A 21,561-nucleotide genomic window follows, 5' to 3' on the forward strand; every position below is an offset into this window, starting at 1 on the left:
CAGGGTGACAGGGCTCCTTGGCTCTCTCCAGTGCTTAATATGTAAAATAATAATGCCTGGGTCCAAAGCTTTCTCAGAAGCTCGCCGCTGGTGCTGCCGAAGGTTCTCCAGTGTGGATTCTACCCCATGGCTCTATCACTCACTGCAACACGCGTCCTGTTTCTGAATCTCACTCCCGCTGGTTCTTTTTCATCCCTGCTTTCCCGCTTTGTCACGGTTTTTCTCTCTTTTTCTTCCTTCCATTTCTGTTTTTTCTCTCTTGGTATGGTTCATAGTTTTATGATGAAAAATAAGTCCTGGTCCCTAAAAACGAGTGCCGGTGAGCCCGACCTGCAACCATGGGCTCAACGTCAGCACTGGCTCTGTCCGAGGCCGGGCTAGTGACTCCCTAAATATAAGATACAGCAGCTACTTACTCCCAAGGCACTCGCCCTAATTGAGCTGGGCCACAATTAGAGGCGCTGTGAACTGTGCAGCAAAGTGTGGGTTTGCAACCTCCTGAGAGGAATACCCTGCAAAGACAGCCAGCGGCGGATATTAAATAATGCAGCGAGAAAGGAGGCGGCGGGAGATGTGCAGTGTGCTGCTGAGAACTGGGGCACGCACCTCTCTGAGCTGCTGTTTTTCGGCTGCCTCTCCATAATGAATTCACAATTTAGGGTACTGCTGCTCCGAGGGGGGTGGGGAGGCATGGCTTCCTGCTGCTCCCAAGCGTGGAAACATGCACCACACTCCTTTATGAGATAAAGCACCCCTTGCTGTACATAATAAGGATATCGCAAGTCACAGAAGAGTTCCATGTACAAATAGCTCAAAGGTCTGAGACCAAAGGCCCAGTTCCTTTATTAGGTAATGGAAGCCATTGGGAGGAACAGCATGTTGCATGTGTGCATCCAGCTACACAGCAGTTTATTTCAGTGGCACGGCAGGTGGGCATGTCTTTGCTTTCATTTCTGCATTCCTTACATGCTTTTCGTGGTTTTTGCAAAGGTCATCTTTTACGTTTTCTTTGGAAACGTGAACACAACTTAGACAACAGCTTTTTACTATTTATTACTTCAATATTTATTTCATATCATTGCAAAACATTTCTAATTAATTACAGGCTTCCCAAAGGCAGACCACTGGCTTTGCCAGTGCTTTTTTACCGTGCAGCTTTAATTATGCTCTGTGACCTGCCTTTCACCCTGACTGCGGTTTCAGCAGGCATTTCGATGTCAGAACTAGCTGTAATTTGCGCGGCTCCCCTAGTCATCACAAAAATCACCTGTAATAAGAAAATTACAGACGAGCTTTCATTCAGAGAATGCAGGTTTCCCTGTATTATAAAGTAATCCTTATATTGTATTCTTTAGTTAGAGTTTCCACCAAAACTCTTACGTAGAATATTGTTCTATACATGTGGCCAAAACAGAAATCTTGAAAAACGAACTAAAGGTTTTAAAACTCCTCCTAACCCTGAGTAAAGCACTTTAGTGCCTTCTCAGGGCTAGTAAGTGCCACCTGAATGCCATTCGGATCCGTGGGCATGACCGCATTTATTGAGGTAGACCTGCCCTCACCGGAACCAGGTGAACCAGAATAGTGGTGCCACCCGGGTCACATACTCATGAATGTAAATGGACTATACATCGGAAAGCATGGCATGAGGGCCCAGGCTGATTTGCCTGTTTCTTGCTCATTATCCATTTTAGGACTGGACAATGTAGTTCCTCTGAAAGCTAAATCTGTAATCCTGCTCACACGGCCCGCTCTGCTCTCCGCCTCTTCTACTCTTCAGTAGTGAGTGGTCAACTTTGAAAATGGCGGGGCATTGGCAGGCCCAGAATTCCAGTGAAGTAAGGAAAAGGTCTTCTAGAAGGGTTTGGGTGGTCACTCCCAAGAAATAGTGGGCGTCAAATAGTGCATTTCAATGTATACTTTTCACATACATTTGCTAAGCAGCAATAGAGTATGAGAGGGCATTCCAGAAGTATTCCAGCATTTTCATAACTTGCCAAGGAACCCTGGCCCTCCCAAGAGCTGACAGTTGTGCCTCCGCCATATGTCAAAAAATACCCTCGGCGTGCGAGGGACTGATAATTACCGGGATTTCACCCACATCAAGAATCACCTCCAGGTTGCACCAAAAAGTATTTTGTGGGAGCTCCTCATACAAAGAATTAAATATAATATGTCAGGGCCAGAATTCTGCCATGGATGCACACACAGGTGACAAAAAAGCGTGAACTATGTGACTCAAAAGCGGGAAGTAGTACAAACTCCGCACCTAGAGTAGTTCTAGGTCTCCGCCAAAGGACTGGGGTGTCAGATCCTCCCCATAGGTAACAGAAGCCCATTCAGATCATTATTAAATGCCTGTGTCATAATGTGATAAGAAAGAGACCTACACGAAGGATAGGTTTTCCAGACTCCTCTATCAAAAATGTCTTCCTTACAATTTCTGCTTGCCACCCCCAATTTTAAGCAGCCCAGAATAGGGGGGAGGGAGGCTCTCAGTAGTCACATCGAAAGCTTGGAATAAAATCTGAATACACCTCTGCTCTCAACCTGACTTGAGGCTCTTTACGAAAGAGCTCAAAACATATTTGTTCAATCTCAAAATGTAGCAGTGGTACAGTTGTAGTAGTGGTTGTATCAATGTTGCACCCAAAACGCAGTTCCACAAGCGCTCGGATAACGCGTTTAGAGGTCTGTTTGTTTGGGCTGTACAAGAAATGAACATAAACAATTCTGCACATAGGAGAGAGTGTGTCGAGCACTCCTGCAGTCCCTCAGAGCCTCATTTACAAGGATTGTGGTGGAGGGCAGCGCAGAAAACCTTCATGCTGCGCTGCCCTACGGCAAAAGAAAAGGGCAGGAATGCGTTGTATCTATCAGATACGATGCAGTCCTGTCCTCTTTCTCTGCGCTGGCGCTCAAGTAGCTGCCTTGCGCCAACGCATTCACCCTTACACCATGGCGCAAGGGAGTCTGCGTTGTAAGGATGATTGTTTTTGTGCAGGATGGGGACCGTTCTGCAAAAATAAAATCAACTGAGGCAATTTCCTCTTTTAATGTGTGCTGCTTAATGCAGCACACATAGAAAGAGTTAAACACAAGGAGAAACATAGTTATTTCTCTTCGTTATGCCTCACCTGGGGAGCTGGAGGCTTATGACACATTCCCAAGTTTACAGCTTGTTGTAAATCTAGTGATGTGTCGAATGCCATGGGTGTTACATGGGAACACCCACTATAACGCCCATGGCACGCCTCCCCATCGCACTGTGAGGCAACAGAGCAACTAGCGCTGCATTGCCTCACTCCATATCTACAAGGTTATGAAAAGCCGCGCACAGTGGCTTTACGTGGCCTTGTAGATATGGCTATACCCTGTGCACCACCGGAACCTCACCAAAAGTGACATTCTGGCGACGCGCAGGGCTTGTGAACCTCCCTCCCTCCCTCCCTCCCTCCCTTCCTTCCTTCCTTCCTTCCTTCCTTCCTTCCTTCCTTCCTTCCTTCCTTCCTTCCTTCCTTCCTTCCTTCCTTCCTTCCTTCCTTCCTTCCTTCCTTCCTTCCTTCCTTCCTTCCTTCCTTCCTTCCTTCCTTCCTTCCTTCCTTCCTTCCTTCCTTCCTTCTCCTAGCAAAATGTAACAACTTCTACTCTCAGAATAGTTCTTAGAAATGTTCGATACATATGTCAAAGTTTGTTTTCATTAACAGGCCTTTCAGAACACTTCTCTGTATTCCCAGTACCCAGCCAAACAAATCATTAATAAGCAATATATCTTGGCAAGGAAATAAGAGTTTCAATTGCTTAGCACAGAAACCATGGGCCCATATTATAACCCAACAAGAGCAAGGAGGGAAGTCTTTTATTGTGCATCGCAGAGGCCAAATAACTGAAACAGTGCTCCTAGAGGGCACCCGTTTTGCTACAGGGATCAGGAAACATTAATGACACAAGATCTGTATCGCAAAAGGTTTACATTTCCGGTCTCTACCTATCAGTTTTGTCCCTTTGCTCTTGAGAAAGCAAAAGGAGGAAAGAGAGAGAAACAGAGAGAAGCAGAGAGAGGAAAAAAAATGAGAGGAAGAGAGAAGTGGAAGCGAGAAAGAGATAAAGAAATGAAAGAATGACAGAATGAGAGAGAAAAAGGCAAGAGTAAAAAGAAAGGCAAATAAGAAAGAAGCAGCAAAAGACAGGAAAAGAGAGAACAAGAAAAGGAGAGAAAGATTAAGGTAAAATAAAGAAACAAGCAAAATAAAGAAAGGAAACTTATTAGAGATGAAAGAGGAAGAAAAAGATAAAAAGAGAGAAGCAGTGAAAGGAATGAATGAAACAAGAGGTAAGAAGAATGAACAACAATGGGAGATGTAGAAAAAGAAGGAAGATCACCACAGAGAAAATGATAAGAAAGAAAAAGCGAACAATAAAGTGATAGACAGGAAAGGAAAAAATGAGAGATGAAAAGTGAAAGAAAAAGTAGAAGAAAAATAAAGGCAAAAACAAGTAAAGACAGAAAAGGAAAGGAGTGAAGGAAGACAGAAGAGGGTGTGCCTCTGATCACTAAAGACCTGCTTGGACGCTCTGCTGCTCGAGGGGAAAGGTTGCTGAACTGCCCTGCTGCGGGACTGCGAGGACCATGGTGCTCAGCGCCTAGCTGATTGGACTCACCTGGTTCCTCTTCCCGCTCCCGCCCCCGTCATCTGCATCCATAATAAGCCCAAGCCTACTTTTGGTAAAAGAAAGCGTAGGGGAGTACTGCCCAGGGGTAAATGTGCAAAAAAGTCTAAAATGTTTAAACCGCATGATTTTGTTATTAATCGAGATGCTCCCAATTCCTCAGTACCTGGCAGTGCTACTCCTGCTATAGGGAGCTCTAGGTTTTTACACACTGCTATTACTCAAACTAATGAAGACCCTCTATCCTCTGATTTTCTCCAGCATCTAGAGAAATTAGTTAAATCTCTTCTTTTACCCTTATATGAGAGAGTAAACCGGCTTTCCTCTTCGCTGGAGAAAATAGAGGGCATGGTGCTTACAAATACGACCATGTTGGAGAAATTCACACTGTCCTCCAACTGCTCTAAGTCTCTAACCACCCTTGAAATTGATGATAAAACTAGGTCTGATTCCAATATTAAGACCCGTAGGGGTGGAGCCCCACCCAACTTCCCTAGTCGCAATGACCCTGTTGTTGAAGTACCTTTCTCTCCTGCTAGTGTAGAGGTGCCGACTGATCCAGGGTGTAATAATAATGCTACCTCCACAGACATTAACAAGAGTGCTACTATTAGCAAGCCTAGTATGGAGAGTGTTGATCTCCCTCAAAAGCTCCCATGCATTAATCTTCCCCCTGAGTCGAAACCCTATACTGCTATATTGGTTGGTGTTCCAAGGCTTACCCAGGCTAAGCCTGAGTCTCACAGTGAGCTGAAAAACAAAGTTATACACTGGCTAAATAATAACAGGCCACTACCTCCTAGCTTAAGTGCTGAGATCCTGACTGTCCGCAGGGTGTGCTGGTTGGGAAGTAGAGTTAAGAAAGTGGAGGGTGACTGTGTGATCATCAACTTTCGGGACCCTAGGGTGGTGAGCCATATCTGTTCCTACCCCAATAATTTGAGTGGTACTGGAATATCTGCATTGGACATGTCCTATTTTTATTCATATCACTCCCCTGTTTTACCTTTTGACATGTCCATTCCTTGGAGAAGGGTTACCAAGAGATCGCATCGACAGATTGGATGGGACTTCCATCTTCCACTGTCTAATTCTTATGCTCCATTGAATGCCCTAGACGGGGTCGACTGACTCCCACCAATTACAATTAATAGGGCCAGTCCTGGCGTGGATAATGTGGGACTAGTAGGGAGGGTTGGGTCAAGGAGGGCACTTTTGGGTTTGAGCTTATTGCCAGTTACTCCTGCTCGGGTTTCACCTAGTGGCTCACTTAATATCCACCGCTATTCTGATACTCCTAAGAGCGTGAACAACGGTATGGGCCACACCTCTATTCAACCCGCAATACGAGGTGTGGTTTCTGTACCTTTGCTGCCCGTTCCTATCGACCCTCCTTTAATATCTATGGTTTCATGGAACATTGCTGGTTTGAGCAGTAAAATAATCCTGGAAGACTGGTCTGTATGGGTGAATACCCAGGACATTCTGGTCTTCCAGGAAACATGGGCAGTGGAACCCATTCACATCTCCGGGTATTTAAACTTTTTCAAGGGTGCTATACGTGGAGCAAAGGGACGCCCATCTGGCGGCCTCTGCATCTGGGTTAAGCAAACCCTTGGGTATAGTATAAGGGAATTGGTCATAGATAGCCCAGATTTACTAATCATCTCACTTCAGCTCAATGATGATCCTGAAATTCTGATTGTAAATGTTTACAACAGGGGTCTACCTGGTGGTCGTGGCACAAATACTTTTTTACAATTGGAAGGGTTCTTGGACACAGTAAATCTGCGTTCCAATGTTTTAATAGTGGGAGACCTAAACTGTTGTTTTGAGCCTCTACCCATTGCCCCTGAGTCACTCACAGGGGATGTGGACGTAATTTTCAACATTCCACCTCGTGAACTTCCTCCCATCAAGAGGTGGACTGAATCCGCTACCCAGTGGATGAGTCTATGTATGGAGCGGGGCTACAGAGCTGCCAATGGACGAACTCCCTCGGATAAAGAGGGAAGGGCAACTTTCTCCGATGGTCGACGCTGTAAAAGTCGAATCGACTACGCATTAATCAAAGTGGAGTATTGGTCCATATTATGTGATATGGTGGTCCTCGACCGCCCTGAGAGCGATCATAATCCACTGGTTTTGAACTTATTACTCTGTCCAGCACATAGAAATAAACCCACAGAAATAGCGACCGCCGAAACATTATTAACTAACAACCAACGGCGAGTTCGTTGGGATAAGGTAGCTATCGATAGCGCATTATTATCAGAGATTAATCAGAAGGCTTCCTGTGCTCTGGTGGATTTACAGCTCCTACAGAGCACAGAAGATATAATTACAGGGGCCACCCAAATACATGATCATTTATTTTCTGATCTTAAGTCCATCTTCTCCAAGCCAAGTAAGGCCAAGAAATCTACTATGTTAATCTCGAAATCTTGGTATAACAAAGCGTGTCGAGCTTCTTATAGCAAATTGAAACTTGCTATTGATACTAAAAACCCGGCTGTTATTAGACAATCTAGAAAAGACTATAGTAAGGCTAAAATAACGGCCGAACGAGAATGGGATAACAACCATTGGAATGATCTCCTGGCTGCTAGCAAAAAAAGGAATTTAACCCTGTTTTGGCATATTGTTAAGTGGGGTAACTCACCCAGTACCCAGGTCCCAACCAACCATGTTCCCCCAGATTCCTGGGTTTCGCATTTCGAATCCCAGTTCTCGGACGGAAACCGTGTTGAGGGGCTTGTTCCCATAGAAAGCAGGGACCTGTCCATTTCCCCTATTCTCAATTTTGACTGTGATGAGGTCGCGGCGGCGCTGAGAAAGGTGCCCAGCGGCAAAGCACCCGGAATGGATTGTGTCCCTGCTGATCTTTTTAAATCTGATTTTGATATTATGGGTACCTTATATTGCACATCTTGCCAATGCTTTAATTAGAGGGGCAGCTATCCCTGACTCCTGGAGGGGCGCAGAGATTCTCCCGATTTTTAAGAAGGGTGATCGTTCCTGTCCGGGGAACTATCGCCCTATTAGTCTTATTGATTCAGTTCAGAAGATCATTGCTAGAATGACACTGGCAAGAATCCAGATTTGGATTGATCAGGAGGATATCATCTCTCCCCTACAGGCCGGTTTTAGACCCTGCACCAGTACCATCGACCAGGCATTCAAATTCCAACTAATTGTCTGGAAAACAGTTTATCTGTGTGGTGGTTCCATATATGCTGCCTTCGTAGATCTTCGATCAGCATTTGACTTGGTCAATAGGTCCAAGCTATGGGACGCCTTGGTGGAGCTTGGCATTCCGGGAGATCTCTTGAACATTATCATTAAGTTATACGACAACAACTTTGCCCAAGTTCGTTGGGGGAAACAGGGTCAGGTTACAAAAAGATTTAGGGTAACCAGGGGCGTCAGACAGGGGTGCGTACTTGCGCCCACACTATTTTTACTGTTTATTAACAGAGTGGTTCAGTACTTCTCTTCCACCCCTACGGATGCCCCTACGTTGGGTGGTACCAAAATACCACTCCTTATGTTTGCTGACGATACCCTTCTTCTTTCCCAGACCCTCTCAGGGTTACAGTCAGCTTTGAATGTCTTTTCTAATTTTTGCAATGATTTTGATTTGTCAGTGAATGTATCTAAGACCAAGTACATGGTGTTTAACAAAGGGAAAGGTGTGAAGGGTCATATATACATGAATAATGATTTGCTTGAAAGAACTAATGTTATGACCTATTTGGGGGTAGTATTTGAAAATAAGCTGGATTGGAGGCCGCAAATTGATGTGCTTAACCTTAAATTTTCTCAGCTTTCGGGATGCCTTGTTAAAGATCAGAAATTATCCCAATCGAAAATAATTGGCCCCCCCATTAAAATATTTAATGTAAGGATAAACTCAGCGATCCTTTATGGAGCTGAACTCTGGGGCTTTGCCAATCTTTCCACTCTGGTCAAGGCACAACATAAATTTTTCCGAATGCTTACGGGCCTGCCCAGTTCTACCCCATTGAAACCGTTGTTACTGGATCTTGGTTGCCACTCTTTCGATGACATTGCTAGGTACAAACCTTTGGCCTATTGGAGGCGGCTATGGACAGTACCTGAACTAGGCCCCTATGCTAAAGCCTTTTTTGACGTCCGTTCCATCATGGGAGCAGGTAATATTCCCTGGTTCCGACAGGTTAGGCAACTACTAGACTCCATGGGTTTGGGAATTTTGTGGTCAGACCCAGGTAACAACTCCTTCCCCTCTAAAAAAGATTTTAAAAGCCTGTACTGGTCAATGGTCCTACAAAAACAACTATCCTCAGTTGCAGCCGACTCTTTGACAGGCAGATTTCTTGTTCAAAAGAAAACCCCACTCCTTGAACCTTATTGGGATACCATCACCAGACCCAAAGACAGGAAACTTTATCACCAGTTTAGAGTTGGTACATTACCAACTAATCTTTTTACAAAAAAATGGAAGGGTGCATCTCGCGATTCCTGTAACTGGTGTATGGACTGTGTTGATTCAGTGGGTCATGTTTTCTTTGTCTGCCCCGCTTACGCTGCCCCACGGGCTAAATGGCTTAAACCCCTATGTCGAACGCTGGGAACGACACAAAGCCTAGAAGCACTGGATATTTTGCGTTTTGATACTAGTGAACTTATCGTAATTGCAGTCGCTAAATTCTTAGCTTGGGCCTGGCTCATCAGAATTAGGAGGCACCAAAATTAATGTACTATGGTTTCCTGTGATTTTATTGTGAACTGTAGTAACAGTTTTAATACTTGTTTGGTTGCATTTTTATTTTGTAAAATGTCTTTTTTGATGAAATTATCGATAATAAAGACTTATGAATTGAATTGAATTGACAGAAGAGAAAGGATTAAGTACAATAGGTAAATACAACAAGAAAAATAGAACGACAGAAAAAGAAAAGAAACAACAGGGAAAGAAAGACAAAGCGAAAGAGATAGGATAAAGGAAAATAAGAAGAGGAGAAGAAGAGAAATCAAGAAGGAGAGGAGGAAGGAAAAATAAATGGAGAAAGGAGAAAGACAGAACGTGGAGGAAAATAGAAAAAAATGAAAGAACCAAGGAAAGATGTATTGAGAGAAAGAAAGGCGAATAAGAAAGAATGAAAGAACTACGACACGCAATCAACGCCACCTTCAATACCGGCATCTATCCCAACGACTGGAAACATGCAGAAGTCAGACCCCTGCTCAAGAAGCCCTCAGCAGATCCCACGGGCCTCAAGAACAACCGACCCATCTCCCTTCTCAGGGTTTGCGGCCAAAGTCACTGACAAGATTCATCGAAGAAAACACCATCCACGACCTCTCCCAATCTGCATTCCGCAGCAACCACAGCACCGAGACCACTCTACTCCCCGCCACAGGCGACATCCGCACACTCCTCGACCAAGGACACATCGCAGCCCTGATCCTACTTGACCTCTCTGCTACATTCAACACCGTCTCCCACCCACTGTACACTCACCGTCAGACTCCATGACACCGGAATACAGTGAACCGCCCTAGACTGGATCCGCTCCTTCCTCAACGCAGAACCCACCCTTCCTCTCCAAACCTTTGGAAATCAACTGCAGAGTACCCCAAGGATCGTCACTCAGCCCCACACTCTTCAACATCTACATGGCCCCCCTCGCCGCCATAGTCAGACAGCACAGACTCAGCATAGTATCCTAGGCCGACGACACCCAGCTCAACTTCCAGGAAGGAATGAAGGACGTCGCATCCTAGATGAGCAGCAGCTGCCTGAAGCTCAACTCGGAGAAGACAGTGGTCCTCGTGCTCGGACCATCCCCCTCTGCATGGGACAACACCTGGTGGCCCGCCGCCCTAGGCAGCCCGCCCACCCCCACACACCACCCCGTAACCTCGGTATCATACTCGACTTCTCCCTCTCCATGACCCGACATGTCAAAGCCGTCACCTCCAGCTGCTTCAGCACCCTCTGCATCCTCCAAAAGACCTACAAATGGATCCCCACAGTATCAAGGAAGATCGTCACCCACACACTCATAACCAGCAGACTGGACAACGGAAACGTCCTCTAGGCCGGGATCAACAAGTCCCTGCTCGCAAACTCCAGACCATACATAACACCGCAGCCAGACTCGTCCTCGGCATCCCTCAATACGAGCGCATCACCCAACATCTGCGGAACCTCCACATAGAAAAGAGAATCACTTTCAAGATACTAACCCACGCCTACAAATTCCTTCACAACACCGGACCCAAATACCTCAACAAGAGAATCTCCTTCCACGTACCCAAGCGAAACCTCAGTTCCGCCGACCTCGCCCTTGCCGAAATCCCACGGATCCACAGAGCCAAAACAGGGGGAAGAGCTTTCTCCTACATTGCGGCCAAGACCTGGAACGAGCTCCCGATCAACATCAGACGCGACCCCTCCCTGAACATCTTCAGAAAGACACTCAAGACCTGGCTCTTCGACTGAACGGAGCTGCTTACCCTCCCCTCCAACGCCTTGAAACCCTCATGGGTGAGTAGTACGCTCACAATTCCCCTGATAGGTTGATTGATTGAGAGAAAAAGGGGGGAAATAAAAAGAATGTAGGAGGAGAAGGAATCCAAATGTAAGAAAAAACATAGAAGGGGAAAATGGAGGAAAAGGAGAAAGTAAGGTCTCTACTGCCACACTCCTTTAAAGAGTAATGTACAGAAGTAGCTTGGATGATGTCATGAGTGTTGTCATCAGTGATGTCATCGATGATATAATTTAAGATGTCATAGAACATGTCATGAGTGATGAAATATGTGAGGTCATAAGTAGTGCGTGGCAGGAGCGCAACTTATAGTTAGCTCTGCTAAATATAACTGGTGAATTTCTGTGTTTTATTAGTTCAAAACATTATGCTGGTACTGACATATTCACCTAACTATAAATTCACTTGAACCTTTGGGTTTTTCACAGAATTTTAAAGTTTTTTTTAATGTAAAGTAAAATTTAATATAAATTCTCAACGATAATGTCACTTTAACCTTTGTTTTTTTCTGTAAATTACTAGGTTTCATTTTTAACGTAAAGTAACTTAAAGCCCAAACTCTGCCATGCATGGCCAAAGGCTGTGTGTGTTGGGAGGATGGCCATGTGGCCGACACTCCTTGCAGGCAGCCAACCCCTCGCAGGCTGGAATGGCGAACTTTGGCATTTTAATTCTTTTTTAAAAGGGAGGGGGACCACGTGGCCCTGCTCCCCAAGCCTTAGTAGACCCTGGGCACCCAATCTCCATAGCTGAATTTGATGTGGGGGGCTCAGCCCCCCTCCCAGAGCCATATTATGCACTGTGGAGCCCTTCCCACAGAGCTGAATTCGAAGAGGAGGGGGCATGCAGCCCCCCTCCAAGAGCCTTTTTAGACCCTGGGGACCCCATTCCCCATGGCCAAATCCAATAATTAAGGGTATGGGTATGCCCTCTCTCTGAGCCTTCTTGGACCCAGGGGAGCGAATTCTCGGGGCAAATTCAAAAAAAGGGCCCAATGGCCCTCCTCCACGAGCATTATTAGGCTCCCGGGGTCGAATTCCATTAAAAAACAGGAAGGAGGCCACTCAGCTACTGTGGTCCCGGGGCCCCATCCTCTAGGGTCTCTCTAAATTGTAAATTGGTGGCCCCTGTGTCCACCTAGGGCACCCACCAAGCAACACTTATATTAAGGGGATGGGCATGTGGTCCACCCCATCCCTGAGCCTGGTTAGGCCCAACACCACCACCCGGGTGCCAAAGTGCATAGTAAGGGGGGGCCTCCAAGGCCCACTCCCAGACCCTTATTAGACCCTGTAGACCCATGTCCTGTGGACAAAACCAATAAAAGAGAGGAGGAGATGTGTGGCCCCCCTCCCTGAGCCTTATTAGGCCCCGGGGACCCCAACCACTGTGCCAGATTTCATAAACATGGGGAGGGGGCCACGTAGCCCTACACCTTGGGCCTTATTAGGCCCTAGGGATCCCATCCTCTGGAGCCAATGTACATAATTAAGGGGAGTTGAGCATGCTGCCCCCTCCCCGATCCTTCCTGGGCCTGTGGATCCCATCTCCTGAGGCAACAAGTGGGTGTCCCAGTGCCCAGCCGTGTCATTCACAAAGCACATGTTGGGGACTTTGGGGGAAGCCGCAGGGACCCCGCGGTCAGGAATCAGTGTTGTACCTGCTGAGAGAGGGCTGCTGATTTAGGAATGTGAGCAATATCTGTTGTGTTTCCATGCCCGCAGGCGTGCAGAAATGAGAAACAGAACAGAAGTCTGCTTTGAACCGACGGGACCATGTTTAAGTCTCCCACCAGCTGGGAGCAGACTTGCCTTAGTAAACAACAAGGGGGACAATGAGGGCTTAATAAAGGTCCACTGTACTTGCCCTGGGTAGAACTAGAAGACAAAAGAGGTACGGTGTTCCTGGGTGGTAAGCTGGCCACCTGGTGAGTACTCAGAGTGGTGGAGAGGTGGGAAATACCTCATTTTGGAACTAGGACCCTCACACACCCAGCAAGCTAGGTGTCATGCTTCATCATATGGGTCTGCTCCTCATCGAGCCGGCGCTGCAATGCTCGACGGGCACCCATAAAGGGGCTCTTTATCAGAGATATTTTGTTCCTTGCCGTATAGGTGCCGTGGGTATGAGGGGCCTTGTTAGGCCCCGGGACCCCATCCTCCAGGACCTCTACTACAATTTAGGGGAAGGGGGTCATGTGGCCCCCCTCCACGAACCTCATCTTTAAACACTATTGAAGTTACCTTTCTTGTCAAATTTCATTCACAACCAGATATTCTCAGGCTCTTAAGAGGCATAATTCATTGCAGTTTATCAGCTCATACTGTATATAATTCACAATGTGAAATTAACGATATCTAATGGGTAAAATTTATTTATATATATATATATATATATATATATATATACATACATGTATCTTCCCGTCAAGGAAATTATTACAATTCTGCCCCCGTGGGTCAGAATTGCTTTTTGGGAAAACCTTTTTTTTTAAATCACATTCTGCCCAAGTGGGCAATATGTCACTAAAGTCCATACTGTACATTTCTTATATCTCCTTATAAACAACTCGCCTTCTTTTAAATCAGTGCAATATAATTTAACCTTCTTGTGTCAGTCAAAAAGATATATAGGTTCTTATGCATTCCTTCCTCCTTATTTTTCCTCTATTTGACCTACAATATAAAAAGACCTCTTGAATGATATTCTAGACTTCTGCAGCACAACAGCCTATTTCTGACTTCAAAAAATGCCTACCCTGCCAATGGCAGATTCAACGTACACTTAGTCCTGCTTGCCCTTTGTCTTTCTAGTCAGGCTGACACCAAATTCGATGAAGGTAATGATGTAATGACGTAATGACTTGATGTCTTAAGTACGAAGAAAAACTTTCAGCCTGGTCCCTGTATTCATCCCGTGGTCCAATGCGGTCGGTCTTAACATTCAACTCTCTCCCTGTCTACTATGATCAGAGAACTGTAGTTGGCACTTTTTGCTCTTTTGGTAATATTTTTAATTCAAAGTTTAAAACATTTCCAGTTCTACTATTTTGATTTTTGTTGTTTTGGTGTCATTTTATTTATTAGAGTTTACTCTATTTTTCTAAATTGATTTGAGATTTTTCTTGTGTTGTGTTTTGAGTTTTATACTGTTTGATTCTGCATAAATACTTTACACATTGCCTCTAAGTTAAGCCTGACTGCTTTATGCCAAGAGAGTTAAACACAGGATTATTTAGTCAATTCCGTGGTTCACCCTGACAGAGATTGTGATTATAAAAAATAAATTCTATTTTATTTTATTAAACTTGCTGATTACATACCAACAAGTTAAACAGCAGGAAGTAGTTGCAGAGATAATCATATAGTATTATCGGCATTAGATCAATTTTCAATGTAACAGTACAATCAGATGTTTCATTTGTAATCTTAGATTTAAGTGGCAAGCAGCAGATGTACATATCATTTACATTTCAATACATCAATTATAAGAACCAACACCTTTCATGAGGTTGTCCTCACCCAATGTTTAGTGCCCGATATGATTGCCATGGGTTCCATATTGTTTCCCTTTTTTGATGCATCCCCTACTAGGATATACTACTTCCTCCGCCCTCTGGCACCAGTCTAAGTCTTTCTTCCAGTCAACCACCAATGGTGGGATTTGCGATCCCCATCTCCGCGCAATGTTCCTTTTGGTTACTCCCGCCGATAGTGCAAACCATATTCAAGCATGTTTGGGCCAGTCTTCCCCCCCTTGCATCATAATCATTAACCCCTTCACCTCAGGCGGGACCTCCACTGAGAGTTCTTGTGACATGATAGCGTTACTTCCTCCCAATATCTGCGATTCCGTGGCCATTCCCAAAGAATGTGAAAAAAGGAGCCCTCCTGCCCACATTCCATCATGCTCAGGGGTCTCCCGTCCTACCTGTTTTGTGCAATACACTGCGAGAATAATAAGTTCTATGGAGAATCTTCAACTGTATTAGTCTAAATCATGCCCGGATCGCAATTTCTCTGGGGCCCTGAAGGGCTTCCATCCATTCCTCATCTGTAATGTCACCTAGGTCGTCTATCCACATCCCCTCAGGGGCCCCAATCGGTCCGGGGAGTTATTTAGCAACATTTTAAAGATCAGTGAGACTCCCTGTTTTTGTATAGAGTCTACTAATACACAGTCTTCTGGGGGGAGGAATCAGGGAGAATGCTCCCCTCCTGGATGTGCACCTGAGCGCGTGTCCAGTCTAATAGGGAAATGTCTGGGACGTTGCTAAATCAAATTCTTGTTTTAGGGATTCTAAGGAAATGAAGGCTCCATTTCTCCACACATTCCCTAAATGTTCAATGCCCATTTTTGCCCATTTTGAGAAACCAGTCAAGTTCGAGACTTTTGTCAACATGTCGCTATGCCAGAGAGGAATCATGACTGTGAAAGTGTCTCGGCTTCCTACGTGAGCCTCGGCTTCTGTCAAGCACTTGACCACAGTGGCTGTATGAATAGGAAGGGTCTTTTTCTTCTTACAATTGTAAAGTATGGCTTCTTAGTTATTACCTGACATTGCCTCTCTATCGACCCTATACGCAAGTTCATCCCAGTCAGAGTACACCCAACCATTGATCACCAGCACCTGTGAAACTCAATAGCACAATTTAATGTTTGGAACTGCGAGGCCCCCATCATAGATTCCTCTCTGAAGTTTCTTTAGGGCGATCTGTGGTGGGCACCTACGTTCCATAACAACGTACGGAGCTCTAGATCTCTTGATCTCTTTGGATATCGGGGGAAAGCGTAGGGCGTGTTTTGCAATACATACAGGAATCTTGGGAGGGACAGCATCTTATATAGGGTAGCCCTTCCCATTAAAGTCAGAGGGAGAGCCCGCCAATATTGTGATTATTCTTGAAGCAGGTTGTCTCCCCCTTCAACAAATTATCCAAGTTCTTGATTAATCCAATTCATAAATGTAGTTTGCCAGCATATTACCTGTAGTGATCTGGAACTCCACTACTTTCAAAAACATAGTACTAACATCAACGTTCTCCTAAACCCTGGTGTGCCCTGTAGTACAAAACAAATGGCTGTGCCTCAAAAATTGCAGCCGACCACCTCAAGAGCAAGAATAAAATCTCACATATCACGTAATAGAAGAACAGGCGCTATATTGCCCTTCAAGTGAACCTGAGAAATCAAACCCATCGTGAAAACTGGGCCCACAACATAACCAGTAGTTTTCAAATTATAAATCTTGAGCTAGGTTCATTAGTGGCATTGAATTTTATTATGCCTTGCGTGGTTTCAATAAGGTGGCATGGAAGGTGGCACAACACTGCGTTCTGGCAAAAATGGTCACAAAGCTGCCAAAAGTGGGCAAAAACAAAACAACCAAACACATCCTTTTCTACAGAGTGGGCAAAAGCATCACTATCTTTACTTGTGAACATGCACATACAGCAGAAAAGTAAACCAGAAAAGCAAAATTTCAGCCACAGTGGGAATATTCTTTGTCAACCCCACAATGAAATACAAACCTTACAGCTTGCTGCCTCATTATGTGTCAAATCACATCACTGGGGAAATTAAAAACCCATGTAGTTTGGTCACTACCAAATTCAGAGATGGAGAGTCTTAACTTAAATCTGTTTTTCTATTGCAGGATGGAGCTGAGACCAACAGGGACAACACCTCTGGTGGAGAGGTTCTACTGTCCATCAGCTACCTGCCGGCAGCAAGTCGTCTCATTGTGGTCCTCATCAAAGCGAGAGATCTTCCTTCCAGTAGGCTCGATGATCTCCTTAGCAAAGGCAAGTATGGACTTTTGTCCCTGGGTGGCCCTCTTGATATGAGTCATGCTAGGCCCTGAATCTCCTCACTTCCACAAGACATATGAAAAGGAACAAATTGACCAGATTTTTTATAGTGCATGTGAAATACTGCAGGATTTACGCATACTTGGCCATAAGACAGGAAAGGCGAGGGAGCCCATAAGATCTTCTTCAGGGGTACCCAACCTTGATCCGGGTGGCCCTGATCGATGACCCACTTGTGGGACAATCAATATGTAAATATAGACTGACTGCGTGTACATTTATCTCACGGACCTAAAAATCCGACATTGACAGGGCACTTTACACCAATGCTGGGCTCTCCTGATCCAAGTTTAGTGCACCATTTTATCATCATGTAGATATCTCAGTCGCATCCATATTGGTCATTGTTTGGTGGGAGTTGGATGACTTTTGTGAAACAGCGGAATGCATGGTATGGAAGTACAGCAGCCGACATTCCTGGGACTAGAATGGGCTTGTGTTCCTGTCGAACTACTGTTCAATATGAAAGAAAAGGATACGAAGGTTCTAACTTACTTACATTTTCATGTGATGGAATGCGAACAGCGCTGGGCTATATGCACATCCCAGAGTTGCACTCACCCACTCTCCTTAAGGCTGATGGAGTAGTGTACACTGACCTGACTGACAGTTCTTTCTTCCTGTCCCCTGGTGTAGACATGTCTGTAAAGGTGACCTTGAGGCACTTGGCCCTGAAGGTGAAGAAGAAGCAGACAAAGCGTGTCAAGCAGAAGATAAGTCCGGTATGGAACGAGATGATCATGTTCGAGGTACCTCAAGAGCTCCTGGGTTCCTCGAGTGTGGAGCTGGAGATGCTGTGCCAGCACACTCCGGGTGGGCCATACCATGTGCTGGGCCGCTGCCACCTAGGACTGCAGTCTGTGGGTACTGAAAGGAACCACTGGCAGGAAATGCTGAACAACCCCAGGAGACAAATCGCCATGTGGCATCAGCTTCACCAATAGCTACAGTAAGGGCAGATGGAGCCCTTCCCAAGCGGGCTCAAAGTTCACCTCGAAGCCAACATAGAGACTGCCCCAAAACAAGAACAACATATCAAATGTACCTGCTCACTCATTGGTATCATGGGGTAAAAACTGCTCATGGACACATCTTTAAGTAAGTGCTCAGGGCAAAACACGCTAAACACAGTATTTTACAATGGAGTGAGTGGGATATGCACTTCTCAAAGACCACCTGGGCACCACCATATGAAGGCTCCTTGAGTTCAAGGGTTACTGTGAAACACTAACTCATGCGTGCTGCACTAGGTCCATGACTTTTATCCAAAATCACTTTAATCTGGGTAGCCTGCACATACACCTCCCTGAGCTAGGATGGCCTGAGTGGCGTCTGCAACATAAGTTCATGAAAGCTGCTTTCCCAACGGTATTCAAAGTTAAGGGAGAATTGCTGTGTTATTATTAATAGTTACCCTACAATATACATATTTACAATCTGAGCCATAAGCCCTGTCTAGGACTAAGTTAGATACATTTATGAACTCAAGGATCCTATGGGGCAGGGAATGGGTGCACCGTAAAGGAGCAGATAACGTTTGTGCCACATATGGTACGGCTGAGCATCTATATGCGCTTAAGAGTTACAAGTATCTGGTATGACATGAGTGTAGGGACAAGTTGGATCTATTAGCATGAATGGCCATAGAACGTCCACATTACTAGTCTCTTTAACTTTACCTTCCCTCTGCCTCTCTACCTTAGTCATGACAATCAGGAGCCTCCCAGGAGGCAACAAGGAGCAGAGGTTTCGAAGGCAGCCCTTGGTGGGGAACTTATAGGAGCACTGCCTTGTGTCTACTGAAGGGTACTCAGGCCTTGTAGGTAATAATGGTGCCTAATCCCATACTAATGAGGGATGCAAAAGACCAGGGGTACAACGTGTCAGGGCATCTTCTTCAAACCATGTCCTGCTTCAGCACATTTCTATAGCACTTTAGACTGATGTGTAGTCGGTCTCAGAGCACAGAAGGATGACGCACCATGCATCAGTAACGCGGAAGCAATAATATTGGGACACAAACTATCACCCGAGAAAGGAATGGAAACCAGTGAGTCCCTGCACACTAGGAACTTAAATAGTAAAGGACTAATGGGACACATCGTCCTCTAGCTAGGAGACCAGATCTGAGTAAGACCCAGCATGGAAGCGGATGGGCCTTGGTTGAAGCCCATCCCTTTAGCTATTTGAGTAGATCTAAGTAAGGCCAAACATGGAAGAGAAAGGACCTAGTTGGAGGCCATCCCCTCTCCTTTAGAACCAGGTTGTAATTGGTAATCTCAGAAGCCTCCTCCCCTTGTGCCCGCTTTAGGGCTCAGACCTCAGTACTCAACAGTAGAGAACACAGACACCTAGTGTTAAAGGTTTGCACTCACACTCAAGGTGAAAACCCTTGAATAGGAGAGAGTTCATGACTGATGGATATGCACTCAAAGCAGTCAAATACAAAAATGGATATCTCAAGCCAGTATCTAGAGCTTCCACCGTGAGCTGACAGGCAATGAGGCACTCACACAATCAATGGCAATGAGCACAAGCTGACAGCCACAGACTCATAGGCCGACTGAGTTCAGTGTTGTCTAAGGCAGTGGCCAAGAAGCAATAACCATGCAGATGCGATCTGAGTGCGCAGTCACAGTCGGTCTGAAAGCGCAGTTGCATTCTGAGAGTGCAGTCGCGGTCTTAGAGCGCAGCCACCATGTGGCAGCAGGGAAGTCAGCGAGTGGCAGAGTTATAGTATCTATGGAGTTTGACAGGACAGACGACAACACGCGGAGTTGGCCAATGACTGCACTGGAGTCCAGCGCCTCCATAGACATTGCATCAGTATTAGCAGGAGTTTTTTTTTTTTATAGCGCAGACTTCAGTTTCAAATTTGGGATTACAAATATACTAGAGGCTTATATGAAGTTGTGATGTTTCAAGTCAAGGCACTGCAGGTATCAAGAAAGGGGGTATGCCTCGGGAAACTCAGACATGGTATTAATATGAAGGATTCCAGGGCAAGACTACTTCAGAAATGACTTAGCTGGAGCGATATATCAGGCTTGCTACTTTTCCCTTACTTACAAAGGCAAGTCCTGTGTTAAAGCACATTCAACCCCATCAGGTCACAGTTGGTGGATTCTAGCACTATTTCACAAGCACAACCCAAACACTGGTCTCTGGCCACATTTCTCAGGTCTTTGCCGCTCTGCAGTGGTCCACACTGGTGGCGTAAGCCAATGATAGAGTTTTTCAATGCAGTACATGCGTAGGGGATATACATGTGTGCTGGCGGAGAGTCGACCAATGAAGAATTTAACATTATCGCCAAAAATAAGAGGATTTCCTATTACTACCCAACTCTAAATCAGGCATTCATCAATTTATGAAAAACAGAACTACACAAATGAACATAACACCAAGACATTCGTTACATATTACCAAGTACTGGGCAGGCACAAATGCAGGGAGAGAAGACCAGCGTCCCATGGCTGGGAACCTAAGTCTATCATTGTAGGTTTCACATTACTCATAGTCCCAGACGTCCAGCGACCACTTCCTTCTCTCTACATACCAAGCTAGGGCCATCATGAGACTGGGTCTACGGCTCATGCACTACATACCCCTGGGAGAAGGATCCAGATCTGGGCTACTGGGCTGGAAGAGCGAGAATGGCTGCATCTCGAGAAGAAGCACTGGATCCAATGGCAGGCGGTGGCCTTCCATCCTCCAAGGAGGATCCAAAAATGCAGATTGTTGTCCGATGTCCTAATGACAGAAGATAGGCTTGTGCAGCAGCCGGTGCTGTATCACCAGCACCTATCTCAATAGTGTTGTGATACACTGTTTGCATCATTGCATGAACTTTGAAGTAATGATCAATGTTTTATTAACCAAACTCTGTACTGTTATCTCTGCCAGGGGTTTTCATCCCAACTAACCTCTGAGTTGGAGTGGTCAAATGCAGACATATTTATTCTCACCATTTGAGGCTTCATCTCCTCTAGTGAGCCTGTCAATATTTCCAGCTAACATTGACCTTGTTTGTATTGTGACAATCGAACACTCATCAGCAAGTAGAAGCGCAGTATTAATGTGACGTGTTAGCATATCTTTGTCTGTGTTGATGAGAAATTCCTTCAGAACAATAAATAACATCCAACTGTGCCTGATTATGCTTTGGTCATGTCTATATGGTGTTACTTCACTGGTTATGCTTGGTTCAGCTCTATATGGTGTTACTTCTCTGCCTCATTCCTGTTTTTCTCTTTTCTCATAGCCAAACTACTCTAAAGAACAAGTTACTTACCTTCGGTAACGATATATCTGTAAGAAACAGAGGTTAGTTATAGATTCCTTACCTTAGAATTACCCCCAGGCGTCAGACTGGATCTGGAAAATTTTTCGTCAGCAGTACCCCTGCGCGTCAGAAGGTGGCATCGGACGACTCGGCGTTCGTCGTCGGCGTCGCTGGGATGACGTTGCTGTAGTTACTT

The 21,561-nt window shown here is 45.3% G+C and overlaps 1 protein-coding gene across 2 annotated transcripts in view; it reads left to right on the top strand.

Annotated features, from left to right (window-relative positions):
* SYT13 (synaptotagmin 13) overlaps window positions 1–21,240 on the top strand; it is a 237,112-nt gene extending 215,872 nt beyond the window's left edge. For both annotated transcript variants that reach the window (XM_085643436.1, XM_085643435.1), the window contains exons 5-6: window positions 16,867–17,014; window positions 17,717–21,240. In XM_085643436.1, the coding sequence (XP_085499562.1) occupies window positions 16,867–17,014; window positions 17,717–18,024 (456 nt within the window). In that variant the 3' untranslated portion in view covers window positions 18,025–21,240. The remainder of the gene's footprint in view (window positions 1–16,866; window positions 17,015–17,716) is intronic.
* Window positions 21,241–21,561: the final 321 nt, after the last annotated feature.

The sequence above is a fragment of the Triturus cristatus genome, chromosome 3_1 (genome assembly GCF_964204655.1).
Source record: "Triturus cristatus chromosome 3_1, aTriCri1.1, whole genome shotgun sequence".
Classification (NCBI taxonomy): domain Eukaryota; kingdom Metazoa; phylum Chordata; class Amphibia; order Caudata; family Salamandridae; genus Triturus; species Triturus cristatus.